Source organism: Ornithodoros turicata, chromosome 3, assembly GCF_037126465.1.
Source record: "Ornithodoros turicata isolate Travis chromosome 3, ASM3712646v1, whole genome shotgun sequence".
NCBI classification, from domain to species: domain Eukaryota; kingdom Metazoa; phylum Arthropoda; class Arachnida; order Ixodida; family Argasidae; genus Ornithodoros; species Ornithodoros turicata.
Genome location: NC_088203.1, coordinates 106,420,103 through 106,437,449, shown reverse-complemented (window position 1 = coordinate 106,437,449; position 17,347 = coordinate 106,420,103). Strand labels below are relative to the sequence as shown.

The 17,347-nt window shown below is 42.9% G+C and overlaps 2 protein-coding genes across 2 annotated transcripts; one reads left to right on the top strand and one right to left on the bottom strand.

Annotated features, from left to right (window-relative positions):
• The first annotated feature begins 949 nt into the window (after window positions 1–949).
• On the top strand, window positions 950–15,839 carry LOC135389125 (BTB/POZ domain-containing protein 1-like). The gene is made up of 10 exons (XM_064619132.1): window positions 950–1,078; window positions 3,715–3,885; window positions 6,946–7,086; window positions 7,423–7,717; window positions 9,292–9,586; window positions 12,081–12,240; window positions 12,309–12,466; window positions 12,954–13,041; window positions 13,126–13,272; window positions 14,442–15,839. The coding sequence occupies exons 2-10, from the start codon at window positions 3,727–3,729 to the stop codon at window positions 14,598–14,600; spliced, it is 1,602 nt and encodes a 533-aa protein (XP_064475202.1). The 5' UTR covers window positions 950–1,078; window positions 3,715–3,726; the 3' UTR covers window positions 14,601–15,839.
• A 303-nt stretch (window positions 15,840–16,142) lies between these two features.
• Window positions 16,143–16,890, bottom strand: LOC135389127 (EKC/KEOPS complex subunit TPRKB-like). Its single transcript, XM_064619133.1, has one exon. It carries the CDS (start codon window positions 16,873–16,875, stop codon window positions 16,210–16,212), a length of 666 nt encoding a protein of 221 aa, XP_064475203.1. The 5' UTR covers window positions 16,876–16,890; the 3' UTR covers window positions 16,143–16,209.
• Between the last annotated feature and the right edge of the window lie 457 nt (window positions 16,891–17,347).

Sequence of the window (17,347 nt, the reverse complement as noted above, 5' to 3'; positions counted from 1 at the left end):
TACCACTCTCTTTTTTTTCAACCTTTGCATTCGCTTGGTTCTGTCCTCGCCCAAGCTGCTTGGTGATGTTTTATTACCGAGCGGTTTTCTTGCAGATACTGCCGTGTTGCTCGAAGACACTGTGGAAACATTTGCGGAAAATCAATGGAAAAAGTGCGGCTGGTGCTGGGATGTGGTGTCTGGGTCAATTTTCGTGCTGCAGTTTAGCATAAACTTTGATGTCTAATAGTAGTTGTACATAGATTCGTTTTCAGCAAATATTGTATGCTTGATTCCCCACCATAACTGATGAAATTAAATGATATTGTTACTCTTCAAACGCGTAGAACTATAGGTTAAAATTCATGTATCGATTAATTCGAAGTAATGTGTCCCTTCGTGCAAAGAGTTTGCCGAGACCACAGACCGGCTGAGAAATATGAGACATCAGTGTGTCTTTTCACTTACTCCATTTTTTGCTAGAACAGATGTCTTTAAAAATTCATTTTTGTGCGAACAATAGAGGAGTGGAATGAATTTGTTGTCTCCATGGAGTTTTGAGAGAACAATATTTATGGTTAGTGTCCTTAAAAGTGTAGTTCCTAGTTGCTGTTACCCGCCTGCTTTGGCAAATTTAATGCCTGCAGTATGTAGTAAATAAATAATAAAAATAAATATAGCGACCTTGAATCGTTGAGGCAATATTTGGTAAGGTAGCAAGACTGCTTGCGCAAGGGGTGTTACTACTACTATTTCTCTGAGGGAGTGGTCTAGGACAGCATCCTGCCTAGGCTGCCTCAGATCAGTTGTCAGGATGTCCCAAACCACAGCAGGATTTGTGCCAACCGGCTGCCATCAATTCATGTCCAACTTGCTTCGCGCGTTTTGAGCCTACTATCGATCTACATTGACACAAGCTTTGTTCTGTCTGGCAACCATCGTCAAAACGTCAATCGCAGCCAACAACAGCCAGTGATATCCAGTTCAATCCAGGAACCCTAGAGTGTTTTTACCGTTTTCGCTGTTCCGCTGTTTTCCGTTCACTCAAGCGCTAATATAAGCAGGGATATGTCCAATACATACTGTGAAGCATAAATAGGTAAGACGAAACAACGAACACGGGCTCCTGCTTGAACAGAGACAGCACCCCCTCCAAGTTCTTCCATCAGCTGTTGCGGTGTCATGTCGCACAGTTGCTTGTAAACAAGTCTCCCACATCGCGGATCGTATGCGAGGGAGGACCTACCCCAGTCCATAACGCCAGGGTTTCCTTTATTCGAGATACTGTTGATCCCAACGAAGGGATCTTTACATGAGAGACTGTATATCAATTTTTGTTGAGAAGGAATTACTCCAACATTGCAACTTCAAAACAAGCACAATTCTCAAGAATCATATGAACAGGGAGCGCGTTCTACAAAGATATAGCATCGGGAGAAAAAAGAACTGTTTGAAAGCTCTTACTGGTAGCTCTGCAGTGCTGGACTATTTTTGCGTGATACGGGCACATTCTACAAAAGAACGAATAATTTTAGTTTATTAACGCCTATGTGCGGGTAAATGCGAGCTTAGTTTTTGCAGCGTACATAACACCGAAGAAGTCCTAAACCTAGACATTATGAACCGGGCATGTGACCTTTGCATTTACTCAATTTTTTCGGACAGCGTAAAGGTCTAGAGATCCCAGACTGCAGGTGTTCCAAGCAAGGTCTAAATATAAGGATTTATTTTTAATTTATTTTATTTTAATATTCGTAAACCCAAAGGACCAGAATAGATATTATATCGGTGTATTCACAAATAATACACAAATGCAAAAATTGACACTGAATAAACAAAAATGATACAAGAGAGGTAGTCACATCTGCTAGAGGAACAAAACAAAACCGTACTTTATACAAAATCTCATACAAAGGTAAATGAAGGTAAAGGCAGTTGGCTAATAGACAGAATATGTGAATATGAAGATGTTTACGGAAAATGACAGAATCAATGATATAGATATCATAGACCGGGGAGGGGCATTCCACTCTACTTTGGCTAATGGAAAGAATGACTTTCGGAACGATTCAAGCGATAGATGTTACGCGATACCTTCAGAGTATGGTCTATGCGGAGAGATATAAGACGAGCCCCAAAAATGTACAGTTGCTGTACAGAAGTGGTGGAGAAAATTTTGTGATAGAGGCACAATCGAAGGAATCTTCTGCTACACACAACTTTCTGAAACCTAAATTCTGTTTCATGAGGATGACACTTGAGGGAGTCGAATAATCCAACTGAGTGAAACAGACACATCCGTTTTATACTGATTCGATGAGGCCTGTGAGATATGATTGATGAGGGTCCCATAACGATGACGCGTATTCTAGCTTGGGTGGAATGAGGGTAGTGTAGGCAAGAAGTTTGATGTTAGTCGGGACTAAACAAATGTTGCAGTGAAGAATGGTTCTTCTTTCATCATTGATTTCTTAGGCACTTGGGGCTTTGTATGTATTTGTCCTTTCTATGTGTTCCAGCCTCAGAACATCAATTCCCATCATATGCTGTCAATTTCTTCTTTAGCATACAAAACTGTCGAGTAACTTTCGCACACGTGTTATCAACATGACTATCCCATTTTAGGTCGCTCCTTATAATGACACCTAGCTATTTAAGAAAATCAGCATTCTTCAATAGCTTACCAGGAAGAATATAATCAAATTCCTAAATGTGTTTCCTTTCTTTTAATTGGTTGGTTTTATCACCATTAATTATCATCTCCCAGTCTGAGCACCACTGGGTTTATCTTACGAAGTTTGATTTGCAATTTTTCTTGGTCAGAAGCCATTTCAACTTGTGAATAAATGAGACTGTCATCTGCAAACAGTCGTAGAGTAAGGGACAATCGACACCAACAGAGATAGGCTATTGTTAATATCTACTAGATATAATATAAGTCCGCATACAGATACCCCGGGGGCACACCAGAAGTAACTGGAACAATGTCAGATTGGCTGCTTTGCAATTCAATTCATTTCAATGTTCAGTGATATAAGTATGATATTGTCCATTCTGCTAATGCCTCATCAATGCCAACACAAATAAGTTTTAAAATTAATTGACTGTGTGGTACCTTATCAAAGGCCATGCAAAAACCCAAGCAAATATACACCAGAGTTCCTACATTTAAACAATGCGCAAAATCGTTAACAGTTTCAACCAGTTATGTTGTATGGACACAAGGTTGCAGAAACCATGCCGATTTGTGAAGAAAAAATTTGGGCTGCATTATGTGGGTACTATCGAAATGTTCCATCAATTTACAAACTCGGCTGGTTGGGGATATTGGCCAACCAGTTGGTTAAATGTTGTCTATCGCCCGAGTTATATACTGGGATAACCTTAGCACATTTCCAGTCCTCTAGGACAGTTAAAGCATATGGGCTCCCCTAACTTACAAAAATTAGAAAACCAAGAAAAATCTGGAGGATGCAGCATGATCGGAGTATTGGGTTGTAAAGGAAACTGTGTAAAGGAAATTGTGGCATCTTAAAATGCCTGCTTCAACTAACTGTGGTGATCCAAAAGTGCTATATATTTTAAGATGAAACTGAATCAAGGATCAATAGTTCTGAAGTCTATCCAAATGGCACAGCAAGGGATATCTGAGAGCTGTGTCATTCACGTAGTATAGGATTCAGGTATCTTTCTTCTCTGTAGCACTGTAGTGTTTTTTTGCTTTCCGTCAAACAGCTTTGACTAGCCATGGCAAGTAGTGCTGGCGAGAAACCGCCCAACAACATGCCGCCGAGTAATGTTGTGGTCCCGGACAGCCCTCCGCCATCGCCTCCCAGCAAGGGATGCTGCGAACAGCATCAGTGTGAATCGCCGGCTAACATTCCACCTCCCACAAACCAAGCATGGGTAGGTGCCTATTTTTCTTACCGAGGTTAGCTAAATTGTGGTGATATACCCACACTTAGCGCTTCTCAAAAAAAAAAAAAAAAAGTTGGTTTCAACCCTATATTCGTTAAAGAAGCATGAAAGGCACTATTTTACCGCATGATACGAACATGCTACCTTCGGGAAACGTTACACAAAATATTTTCATGATAGCGAAACCCAGAGATGAGGGGAAATTGTTCAGAAATTGTGAAACATTTGGAGCTGTACAAGGGTGGCTGTCCCTTATGGGAGCATACGGTTGTGATGGCCAGCGCACGTAAACAAAGTCTCTCCATCCTGAGTTGTGGGAACTGTGTCTGCAGTCCCTCAGTAACCTTCTCTCCATCTTTGAGGAAGTTGGTCACTTTCCCTTTGTGACCCCCTTTTCGCCTCTGTGGTTTAAGTTGATGTTGTTGGAATAAAGTCTGCAGCTGTGTGTATGTCCCTCATTATTCCTCATCTCAGCTCTTTGCTATCATGGATAATATTTCCTTCGGGAAGCACAAATTTCTTGAGATAATTACCGTAATTTCACGCGCATAAGCCGCACCGCAGGTAAGCTGCAGGTCCCGTTTTTAGGAACGTTTTGAAAATTACCTGGCCGATAAGCCGCACTCTCAGATAAGCTGCGGGCAATACGACGTGACTGATTTGTGCGACGAAGAAGACCATAGAGAAGGCTATAAACCCTGTGGTCCATACTCCGGGGTCGGAATGGTTTAGAACAAAGGAGGTCAGCTGTAGTGTTCTACCAAGATCGGATTGTACCCTTGCTGCCTGTTTTTCATGGATCAATGGGTCAGTGATCTTCCAGAAGACGTGAATCACTGTCACCACTTTCGTTAAAGCTGCCTGGGTGAAGGCACCAGGAAGATCAATCTACTGGAATGTGGACGCGCCCCTGTTACGCACTGTTCATGCATCAGCAGGGCGGTGCTGTTCCAGAGACACTGCCGGCCCTTTAGTTAAAACCGGCATATGGGAAAAATACCAGGAAAAAATAGTCATCAGATAAGCCGCACCAGTGGATAAGCCGCAGGGCACCCGTGAGAAAAAAAAACATCGCACATAAGCCGCGGCTAATACGCGTGAAATTACGGTAGTTTACGTGAATGTGTCCAAGCTGCTCCTGGTGTGTGGTGACATCAAGCCAGTCAGCGCTTTTTATTGGCTGCTGAGAATCGTCTGCTAGCGAAAGCAATCAGTCGACGCGACATTCAGCTGGACGGGTGACACGAAATGCAACAGTCAAATGCAAGAAAATTAAAAAAAAAAAAAAAAACGCATGTGCCTCACTATTGGGTGACTGACTTAAAGCGCCAACTGGCAATCGAGGAAAGGAGCATTTCTGACCCGCAAGATTGCAAGCTTTCTTGCGCACCAGGATTGGGTGCTGCCGTGATGTTTTTTGTGGGAATATACGTACATCCCAGCGGGGCTTCTAGCCCTACTTTCTACTTCTCCAGATATATTTTTGTTTGAATCCTTCCATGCTCCTTTAAATTAATGCTGGCTTCCGAAAAAATTCCTTGCCATGCAACCATGGTAATCTGCAAGGAGATGCCTTGCTCGCCACTGAAACTTTTTTTTTTTAAGTTGGTGTGTTTGGATGGAGTAAGAAATATTTCCCCAAATTGGTTCCATTCGTGCCTAAAAGTCTAATAAAATTGCTTACTTGGTTAAGGCCCCATTTCGTGACTTGGTGCTCCCAAATTACGTCTAGCAAAACCAAGTTAACTTGAGGTTGATGCACATAAATAGAACAGTTCACGTTTATTTGATAACATTACGCAGACACCATGGGCGTACCAAGAGGGGGGCAAAGGGGGGCCGTGGCCCCCCATGGAACTCTGAGGGCGCTTGTGAAAATAGTGCGCTCTTTAGTCATACTCTTAAAAATGAACTTCAACGCATAGCACACTCCTAGCCAACCATCATCTCAACTGATATCGTTATCCGCCCTGATTTGTTGAAAACAGGAGGCGTACGCCTTTTTGTGACACTTATGCTGTTGATAGTTGTCACAAAAAAGGCCTACACCTTCTGATTTCAACAGGTCAGGGAAGATAATGGCATCGTTTGAGATGTTGGTTGGCTAGAAGCGTGCTATGCGTTGAAGTTCGTTTTTAAAAGTGTAGGTCATAATGACTATTTTCAGATGTCATGATAGGAACCTCTGAACACTCACACAGTGCACAACGTCTGCCTCGAGAAAAAGATGTGGTGGGGGGGGCACTCTTGCACCACCACCCCCCTTTCCTTGGGGGCCCCCCCCCCCCCATGGGGAACGCTACAAAAGTTTTGTGCTTGCCTGTGAACAAACACCTGGCACCTACTGAATCCAGGGAATGGCTAAGTTACAAGTAACCACGTCTAGTTACTTTTTTGGGAACTGTTTATATTAACGAGTTACTTTTCTGGGAAAATAGCTCGCAGCTATAACTGGTGATTACTGGATATCATGCATGTTGGATTTACCCCATTCCATTACAAAACCTTCCCTACTGCGATAATAATAGTAGCCCTATTCATTCCTGCTGTCCTTTCTCCACCTGTCCACACCTGTCAGTTGTTTCATGACTAAGACAAAAAAAAAAAAAGACAGAAGCTGGAAAAAGAAATTGCAAAAACTATCATTTGAAGACAGCGTATTGTTGGGAATGTATTGTAATGGAATGTGGTAAACAAAACAGGTACTTCGTGTTTCTGGTAAAAAAACACTACGTTGACTTGGCAAATTTCAATTCGAGGAATTAAATTTCTCTCAGTTAAAATTTAGTAAAACTATGTGTAGTATGCGGCAAAAGTTCCCGGTGGATAAATGTCTTTTATTGCATACTTTTCAGCCGTATCAGATTTCTTAAAAGTTTTCACATGGTTGCTGAAACATCATGTCTGCTTTTTGGTTCCTGAAGGAATAACTTTTTTTTTTTTCTTACTGCTATTGTTCACATTTCATATACATTGAACTTGTTTCACATTTAACGTACAGCTTTAACAAGATGCATTTGGACAGCACTTTTAACTTGCCTATTGCAGCCAGCATCAAATCATCTCCATCGTAACAGCGGAGGGACAGCAGCAGCAGCTGGCTCTGGAGAAGGATTCACCAGCAACGGATTGAGACCACGGATTGATGAGACGGTGGCTCCTGCACCTGCCCTCAATTATGCTGGACACGTAAGAGAAAGAATCTTCACTGTGCCCTTGTCAACAGCATGTACGCATGGCATATAAAATTTTTAAACAGATTGTTGTTCTGTCTTGGTAGAGTACACTGAGTTGACAAAACGTAAGCAAGAGAGTTGATCCTTCTTTCCCTCTCAGAGGAAAATTTACTGTCTTCACAGTACTGTTGCCACTGGCCCTACATTCCAAGGGTAATCCTACCACACTACGGTGATACTTACCCTACTACATTCATCTTCTAGAGCCTCAGAATGTGTTCTTTATGCCAGTAAAATTGAGGTGCACACAGTGTCACTATTAGCCTTTTACCAAATATGATTTTCTTAGGTGCTTTTCAACTGGCAAGCATCGAAAGCAACAGTGAAGGAGAGACTGGGCTTCCTGTTCAACAAAGAGATCCTGAGCGATGTGCGATTTCTGGTGGGACGTGGACCACAGCAGCAGCGAGTACCTGCACACAAGTTTGTGCTCTCTGTAGGCAGTGCCGTATTTGATGCTATGTTCAACGGAGCCATGGCCACGACCGCGGATGAGATCGAGCTGCCTGACGTCGAGCCCGCCGCATTTCTTGCCCTGCTGCGGTTTCTCTACTCGGACGAAGTTCATATAGGACCAGAGACCGGTGAGGTGGCATTACGTTGTTTTTGTACCTTGTTAGATTCTTAAAGGAGCCGAGAAAGCCATCTCAAACAGTTTTTCGTTTCAGTGCACATTATAAAAGGATATGACTTGACTTGACAAGTGACACAAAAGATTTATCTGTATGCAATATTTTCCTTAGAAAAAAAAATTCACCCGAACAATGCGCGAGTTCCCACTCGTACTGATGAGTAAGCACTAACTAAATAGGCTTCAGAACTACCACCTGTAGAAACTTTGGCAATCAAAACACCACCAGACGGTGACACATGGCGCTATGTGAAAGTTGCAATGTACTTCGCGGGTACTTTAAAGTACTTTTCCCGTGCCTCGTTAATATGGACAACTCGAATTATGGGCGATCTTTGGAAGACCAAACCTTTTAAATGCATTTTCGCCTCGTTATTATGTACGGTAGCAGTATGAAGGGCAAGCCTCTCCCCACATCCTACAGGAGAACTTTTGAAAGTAGGACATTCTGTCGCATAGGGACCTATGTCCTCTCCTTCGTAACTCTCCACAAGAACTATAAGAGGAAAGGGAGTTATTTGTGGATATGAAGAGTGGAAAATCCTGTATGACGTTGTGACTGTTCCAAACATGTCCACGGGCGATTGGCCCTCGAGTAAGGAGTTGTGCCTTCAGTTAAACATAGTGCAGTCGCTCAGCAATGAGAACAGAGGCGGTACAGTTGTCAGCAAGTTGTCAGGCTCTGGCATCGACGACTTGAACAACGCAAGGCTATTCAATTCTTTGAGGACAATAGTGATGAGCAGCAGGCTGGACGGGTTGCAAACATTTCGCTAAGCTTAAATCGATGTGCAACCAAGTGTACCTGCACGCAGGCACTAATTCGGAAATTTTTTTCCGATAAGCCTCCAGCATTGTTTTTGTCATTTCCTTGGTATTCGATAATATGGACAATTCGCTCTATGGACGATTTTGGTTTGTGATGAAAGTGTCCATATTAACGAGGCACGACTGTACTTTGCACTTTACTTTTGGAGTACGTTAACATTAAGTACATTTTCAATATGGCACTTTGTACTGTACTTCAAGTACCTGTGATTGACTGTGTGTGACTTCAAGTACTCTAAGGACAATTTTGGGGTACTTTGCCTATCCCTGCGTTATGGTGGATATCCATGGAACAAGAAATTGCTCCGACCTTTAAAACGAGTTTTGTCGTTTGCTCCCGAATGTATTCACTTAGATTTTTGCATTCTTAAATATGGGAAATGTGCTTGTGAGTGAGATCGTGCCATGTGCGAGCGACTAATATATTATGAAAAGCATCGTGTCTTATGATAAGAAAGTGTTTGCAAAATGACAGTTATCTAAAGTACCAATTTGGGTCTGAAGCAGTGCGTCCGCCCTATTTCGTTCTTTAGTGTTTTCAGCACTGGGCAGCACTGGTTTTAGCGATTTTATCGTGACAGTTACCACTGTGCTATGCAGTGGAAAAAAGACTGATAGTGGAGGCAGTACAGGGTTACATACAGTAGTTACTGCACATCCCACATTGCAGTGTCAACATGAAATCTCTCTTTGCTATAGTGATGACAACGTTGTACACCGCAAAGAAATATGCCGTGCCAGCGCTGGAGAAAGCATGCGTGGAATTCCTCAAACGTCACCTGAGTAGCGACAACGCTTTCCTGTTGCTGGCGCAAGCGAGGCTCTTCGACGAACCACAGCTAGCTGCACTCTGCCTCGACGCGATCGACAAGGGCACCGCGGAAGCACTAACCGCGGAAGGTTTCACGGATGTCGACCACGACACCCTGTGCACTGTCCTGGAGCGAGATACACTTCGCATTTGCGAGGCCAAGCTTTTCACTGCGGTACTGAGGTGAAAATTTTTTGAGGGTGGATTAATTTAATAGCTACGTCCTGCATGTCTAAAAGAACACAGCTTGTTACTGCGTGGATTCTGCTATGTGCCCGAGATGTGTCGAAGCAACCCTTCCAAATTTACGCATTATGCCATGCATTTCTCGCGTTATGTAGACACAACCCGCACGTCATCCACTTATCCAGAATTTGCTTTTTCTTTTCTTTTTTTAATTGCTTTCAGATGACATACCAACCTGCCGAAGTACTGACATCGTAGCAACTAGGTTACCAGTGCTTTGAAACTGTGACTAGTTGCCTTATTTACTCGCATAATTGATACATTTTTTGCACCCCGAAATGGCATATAAGGGGTGACTTTATTATGCGTAAGAAAAATTGGACCTTGGCACTTAAGGAACAATTAGCTACTGTTACGTTCTGAAGCATTTAAGTTCCTGGAACCATGTGCGCGAAGTACTACACAGCAGAAAAAGTACCAACATTTTATTGTCTAAGTTGGGGATGCGTTAATTATGTGAGTATATAATCGTACTTTTTCTCATTAGCTATGTCGTTACAGTGACAAATTGCTTTTCTGGGGGCGTTGCTTCTCAGCGTAATTAGCCACTACTTTTGGTGAAAGTAGCCGTAAAACGTGACCATAATTAATTTTGTCAGATATGGCAACTTTTCACGTGCGTCAGTTTCCGACAGTAATTATTTATGGTTGTTATTGTACGTTGGGACAGAAGCAGTGGAAGTTTGCTGATGATAACTTGGAAAAACAAACTACTACTTAAAAGGGCACTAAAGGGGTCAGTGTTTGTGTACATCATAGGCCGCTGGAAGCAAGTATACATAGTCTGTACTCAGTGCTCATTAGCTCGAATATACTCGTAGTAGAGCGCAGGAAGAATTTGACATTTTCTTGTTTGAGTGTTTTCTTTGTCTGAGCTTGAGTTTGAGGAACGAAGAAAATACGGAAGAAGACACTGACATGACGAGGCTCTAACCAGCAAAATGAATGCTCAACATGCCAACATCAAATGCCCACCAGCTCGCTTGCACACTTCTTATCTGTTCCTGTTCTATTTGTGTATCTGTTCCTATTTGTGCAGGAAGAAGTACAATTGCGCACTATTCTGCAATGTGCACAGATTGTGAGGTGTGTGGAACGAGGAGTTTTGTGTCAAAAATGATGAATGAACATGTTAGAATGGTGAAATATCCCATCTGCCAACGAAAATGACATATGGATTTGTAACAAAAATTATATTCCACCGTATATTTTTTTCAGGAACAACATTGTACAATACACAATGCAAGATATGCACTTCACAATCATGCAACAGCACTAACAGTGCCAGTTATACAACAGGTCCAACTTACAACAGTCAAAACAGTGCTCTAGCTTATAGCTTATTGTGTGTGCGCAGTTGTTTGTAGTAGCTGTGGTTGCCACTGCTGCAGAACATGCGTCCTGGCGAGGTGTATCTCTAGTCTCTATGTCGCAGCCAAGTCAGAGAACCCCTCCCAGTGATTAGACAAAGAAATACAGAAAGGGGACATTCCCACAATATATTTCCTTTGACAGTCAGTTGGGCGTGCAGGAGGTGACGTACCCTCGATGTCTTTGCTACTTAGGAGGAGGGAAAGAGGAACTGTCACTTTTCTTCACGTTTTCATGAAAGTGGCACAGCAGATGAACCCTGTTCCTTTTGCGTTACAGTCAACGGTGACGAGATCTTTCATACTGTGAAATGAAATGTTTGCACTTTAGTGTCCCCTTAATCGTAACGAGCATGCGATATAATTGTGGCAAGTACTAAAACGAGGGTTCCTTTTAGTATGTTTTGGTTTCGTAAAATTAAGGTACTTGCAAAGTAACTAAGTTACAAGCTATAACTTAATAACTGTGGCTAGCTACGTTTTGAAAACGTAACTAAGTTGCTATTGTTGCGGGTCGAGGGTCCGAGCGGTCTTGTGCTGGAGGTAGTCAGGCAGGGGTCCGTCTTCAACAACAACAGAGGTTTATTTACATGTTCAGTATCTCAAGAACAGACAAACAAGCCATCATGGCCGCGCTCTTTTAAAGCAAATTCACAGGGTGAGAGAGTCACGTGTTAACCTTGTCCAACCAATCCGCTGACCGATCACAGTCCGGCAACGGTCATTCCAGACGTCTCGAGGTCACCAGACGCACCTGTTTGAGATCACGACGAGTGGCAGTCTGGGAGATGAATAGGGAGCTTATCCCTAGGTGACCTTCTTAGGTGCCCGAAGGGAACAACGAGGAAGCCTGAGTCCATTCACTAACGTGTTGGCTGCTCATCACAACCCAGACGGTTGGCCTTGGTGTCCTCTTTTGGAGTAGGTGTCGCGCAGCTTTTGTCTTTGTCTCAGGCGATGATCACATTGACTGGGCCAGTCGCAACACTATATTGACAGTCTACCTGCGACTGTAGCTTGTAAGTGCCATGACTCACTTGTGTTAACTGGCATCTTAACAGGTGGGCGGAACAGGAGTGTGTCCGACTTGGCTACCCTGTGAGTCCCGAGCACCAGCGCACCGTTCTGGGCAGAGCCCTCTACCTCATACGTTTTCCGCTGATGACCATAGAAGAGTTTGCCATTGGACCCGCGCAGTCTGGTGTGCTCACCGACCGTGAGGTATGTGTGCCACCCTACCAGTGTGTGGCTGCTGTATAAGCACTTTTTTGTTTCTTTATTTACAACAGGTCGTATCCCTATTCCTGTACTTCACTGTAAACCCCAAGCCCGGAGTGAACTTTCCAGATGCCCCGAGATGTTGCATCACTGGCAAGGAGCAAGTGGTAGCACGCTTTCAACACACTGAGAGCCGCTGGGGCTATTCGGGCACTTCAGACCGCATCAGGTACTATCATCTCTAGGTGCTCGTGCCATGCTGACAGGATGGCAGAAAAATGTAGCAAATTTGTCTCCAAACCGTTTTGGTAGAACAACGACCCACTAGCTTTCATTTTATCTGCTCTTTAGACGTAACATTTATATTTTATGGATGAGTTTAGAGCATTTGAAAAAGGTGTAGGTGCACAGTGTGCACAGTACATCTATCAACTGTTTCAGCACCATAAGCAGCTTGTAAGCGACGACGAATGTAACTTTTTTTTTGGCCGACAAAAATTCGATCACTGCCTTTGGCACCCTATGGCACTGTGCTACTGACAAAGAACAAATGAATAAAATTCAACAATTCTTTACACGTTTGGGTGAATATAGCCGCAAGATGACAGTGCGTGCTCTATATCATGTTTTGGTCTCATGCCATGCGCGACCATGTGTTACTCTTCATCCATTCATACATTACTTGCCACGTTGAAATTGCCTCTACTGGTTTCCAGGTTCATGGTGGACAGGAAGATATTTGTTGTGGGATTCGGACTGTACGGGTCTATCCATGGACCATCTGATTACGACGTCAACATCCAGGTACGTCCCTGACCGTTCACACCTTCGTGGGTGAGAATAAATAAATAAATAAATTCTAATTGGGTACAATCTGCACAATTGCAGATAATTCATACAGGAACTGGAAAGGTAGTGGGATCGAATGACACGAGCTTCAACAGCGACGGTTCACCTTCCATGTTTCGTGTCATGTTCAAGACGCCAATAGAGATTTCGCCCAATACAAATTACACAGCATGTGCTACACTCAAAGTAAGTACGGTGAATCACTAGAGCTCCGTTGAAGAGAAAGGGAACGACGCAGAGCATGCCTTCATCCTAATGATGACGAATGCACTAAAGCGTTTCTTCTGTCTGTTCCTTATCTTCCGTCACACCCACGTGTGAACCAGGCAGATAAACATGTACACGTGCACGTACATGTAAACACGTAATTGTGAGAGAGAGCTGAGCGAAAGAGCGCATTGGTACGCTGCTCCGCGCAAGAAATATGCAAACTGAAACCCATTAATTATTCTAAAAATCACGAAGTGTTGATGCAGGTTTTTTATTTTTGCCGAAGCTTCCAATCTGTAAAACACAAGTTCCGAGAACGTCAGAAGTAAAATTTAAAAGTTCTGAGTTTTATTTGATTGATGAGTGTATGCAAATGAGTTGGTCAGTGCTCAGTTCTTGGCTGATGCCTTAATGACGGTGACCAAAAAGAAAGCTTTTCGATGGCACCACCCGTTTACGAATTATTCGGCCGGGCGACCTTCGTCAAACATCTGGTACACTGTCCAGACATACTGTGATGCTGTATACTAATATCTATGTCTGTGTAGCAAATTTTTCTTAATCTATACATTTGTTGTGTTGGCTGTACTCCCACCTCCAAGTACGTAATGTCTAGTAGGACCCTTGGGTACTATGAAATAAAAAATTACCGTCACTGCAAACGGTTGCTTTGCCTGTTGCGCATCCAGTGGTCTATTCGGTCGAACATGAACGTGACATTTTTTGTGAGAGAGAGGTTCTCTCACCATCCAGCATCTGCTATTACACTATATATCTTCAAATTTCTCAAATACAACTACATTATTGTGAATGAAACAGTTCTTTCACATTAAGTTTCAGAACTGCTTGATTCATAAAGGGACTATAACTCTAGATAATGGTCTAGAATATTAGGTGTGAAAATACAATGGTTCCATGGGGCATTTTTTAGTGCCAGTGGTGCTGTCCAAAAATGGTAAGGTCCAACTTTTTTAGTAAAAAAATTGGTCTCCAACTGCGCAACAAATTTCAACAAAACATTGCATTCCATATTGTGCTGATGCAGCAATTGTTATTTACGTAATTTTTTTTGGATGGCTCCAAACATTTTTTTTTCTCGAAGCACGGCACACTGTCTTTCTAACCAAGATTTTTCGTAATAACAGGGACCAGACTCGCACTACGGCACCAAGGGCCTGCGCAAAATTACGCTGGACTGTCCAAGAGGTGGCAAGGTGACATTCCACTTCACCTATGCTGCGGGAAATAACAACGGCACGTCAATCGAGGACGGACAGATTCCAGAGATCATTTTCTTCACCTGACCCGAGAGACGCTTTGCCCTGGCCATCCTGTGGCCTTGTCGCAACAAGAGAAGAATCACCGAGCTGCTCCCATGAAGACACCATCAAAAAAAACTCTTTGCGTTGTTGTTACCGGTAATGTTACTGGCAGTGCCACTGGTACAGAGAAGCCACGGAGGTAGCCTGCCCAAACAGTAAGGGAAAGTTGGCAGTGTCCAAGATAACTTACAGATACAGTCGCTCGGGAACGAATTCTCACTATAAGCTGAGGTTAGGCAAATACCTCGCAAGTATTAACCATAATGGTATCTAGTCTTCCTAGATTGAACAATCTCTTCCTCCATGCATTCCGGATAGCCTAGATTGGTTCGGTACAAGTAGCGCCGCTCGTGTAATATGGACACACTGTGTTTCGTGGTAACAACCACATAAAAGCTTCTTTGGGCTGATAGCATTTACAGTGTACTGCGTCTCACGTTTCAAAAGCAAAAGATGGAGTCAGTTACGTGATGTCCACCCTGTTTTCCAGGCTCCAAACTTGTCTTTGGACGCATAAATTAGATGGTTTCCATGAGTGAAGGTGTAGTGGAGTGTAGATGGAGCTTTCGCACACACTTTCCACTGCCAAACGGCAAGCCAAGAAAAGAAAACACTGATTCCATGTTCTGCAGGTATATTTGAATGCCGTGTTCTCGTTAGTACTTTGTGGTGATTGATCATGCTAATGATTACTACAATTGAGGGCATTAAGAAGGCAATCTGCTTTGTAAAATAAAAAACTTAATATATGTAATTGCCAGCATTTCAGAACATGAGTGCATCAATATTTGTGAGCAAGCTGTGCAGTCTTCAAACTGCAGTTGTTCCTCTTGTTCAAGTGGTATTGTGTTAAATACAAGGGTTTAACGCATGTTCCATGTGGAATACATATGTCCACTTATAAGGTTTCTTCTCAACGCATTTTTCTTATATTTGGTGGTGCGACAAACTCACTCATCTTGTTGGAATTTAATTCTAAAACATTGTTTTCTTTGTATTTATTTTTGATTTGGAGTGTCTTGCTTACTGCTTGGAGGAGTTACTGTTTGCAGGGTATGTGTAGTCTGCAGTGTTCTGAGCGCAAAACGTGCTGCATGTGTGTCACAAGCCTGAATCATGTGTTTCCATCTCCGATATGAATTAAGAAAGAAAGAAAGATCTATAGGTGCAATTTCAGAAACTCTCAATGTATTGATGTTAATAAACAAACTGATCAGTGAATGAATCTGTGTTTTTACCAGTGAGCTTTTAAAATCAGTTGTGCACATGTCATGTAGTGGGTTGACTACCTGCATTCAACCATATTTGGGTTCCGTATTCATGTTGCATAATTTTTAATGCTTCTAGGAGTGTAAAGTTTGGGTTTGTCTAATTTTTACGAGCACTGTTTTGAGCAACTGATGAAATAGCATCAATACAGGCAAACTGGTGGATGAAATCCATTGTAGAGAGAGCCTGGGCTTGGGCAAGAGAACGAACAAGCAACTGCAGAAGAAGCAACCGCTCTCACAGACCTTTCGCATGTCTGCGTAATACACATTTTAATATACACAAAACACCTCAATAGTCTGTATCTGTTGCAATAGACATATTACGCAATATCTTTGACAGCCATACGCGTAATAATTCCATCCAGTAGTCCACCAACGGACATTTCTTTCTCTCCAATCTTGAACATATTCTGCAGAGCAGCAGCATTTGAAAATTCTGAAAGTCTGTCCAGTCCTACTTGGACTCCGTTAATTGATTCTCGAAGTAGTGTTTGGTGGCGATTCTCTTCATCATTAATCAAAACCACCACTATAGTCCTTTCGTCGTCGCGGGCACCGAATGTACGAAGCGACTCTCTGATATTCTTAGTCGGTGAAAGTTGATATAAAACTTCAGTCGTAACTTTCCTGGTTTTCATAGCACCGTTTATATTGTTAACGAGTGCCTTTTTCACAGCACACTGTAGCTGAAACAGGTCCAAGATAAACTCCGCGCGAATCACACATGCGGGGATGTCCTCTGCTATTACCTTGTTCTTGATAGCACTGCTGTTTGTCACTTCAGTGAATAACAACACGGAAGTCGTTTTTCCGTTGTTGTTTTCAATTACCTCAGCTGCCATCACTGAGTGTAATTTGATCGCTAAATTGTGAATTTGGTATAGTCGTGTCAACGGTCTTGTGCGTTCGTCGTGTTGTAGCTTGTAGCGACTGCGTCGGTCGTCAAAGTCAAAGTCAAAGCACGAGCCACTGTCAAAGTTTGCCATAGCCAAAGGTACTATCGTTTCCGTGGCCTCGCTCCGATAAGCGCTCAACGCTCAATTATCGGGGAACAGCGAAAACAGCATTAGACCGGTCGATTGTTATTTTGGGGGTGGCTGGGTGCTGGCTGAGTATCGCTTATTGTGATCACGTGAAAATAAAAAAGTACACCTGAAGCGCAACGAAAGAAGGCTGATTTCGTGACTGATTTCCTGTGGCGTTGTTCTTACAGGTATTTCCAATACCATACCTGCAACCGATCGCTTCCAAAGTGATAATCGACCGGACCATTTCTATTTCTACTGTTCCCCGGTAGTCGAGCGCTTATCGGAGCGAGACCACGGAGACCGGAGATGGGTTAACAGTGGCCACGACAGTACGTTGTGGATCGCGTGTGTGAGTGTAAACGACCGATAACGACAAGTGTTAAGAAAGGTCGTATTAAAAAAAAAAAAAAATCTACTTTTCTGAACTTGA

Coding starts and splice junctions, on each gene's coding strand:
- LOC135389127 (XM_064619133.1), bottom strand. CDS start 16,875: ATGGCAAACTTTGACAGTGGCTCGTGCTTTGACTTTGACTTTGACGAC.
- LOC135389125 (XM_064619132.1), top strand. CDS start 3,727: ATGGCAAGTAGTGCTGGCGAGAAACCGCCCAACAACATGCCGCCGAGT. Junction 3,886..6,945: donor CTCCCACAAACCAAGCATGG/GTAGGTGCCTAT, acceptor TGCCTATTGCAG/CCAGCATCAAATCATCTCCA. Junction 12,241..12,308: donor GTGTGCTCACCGACCGTGAG/GTATGTGTGCCA, acceptor TATTTACAACAG/GTCGTATCCCTATTCCTGTA.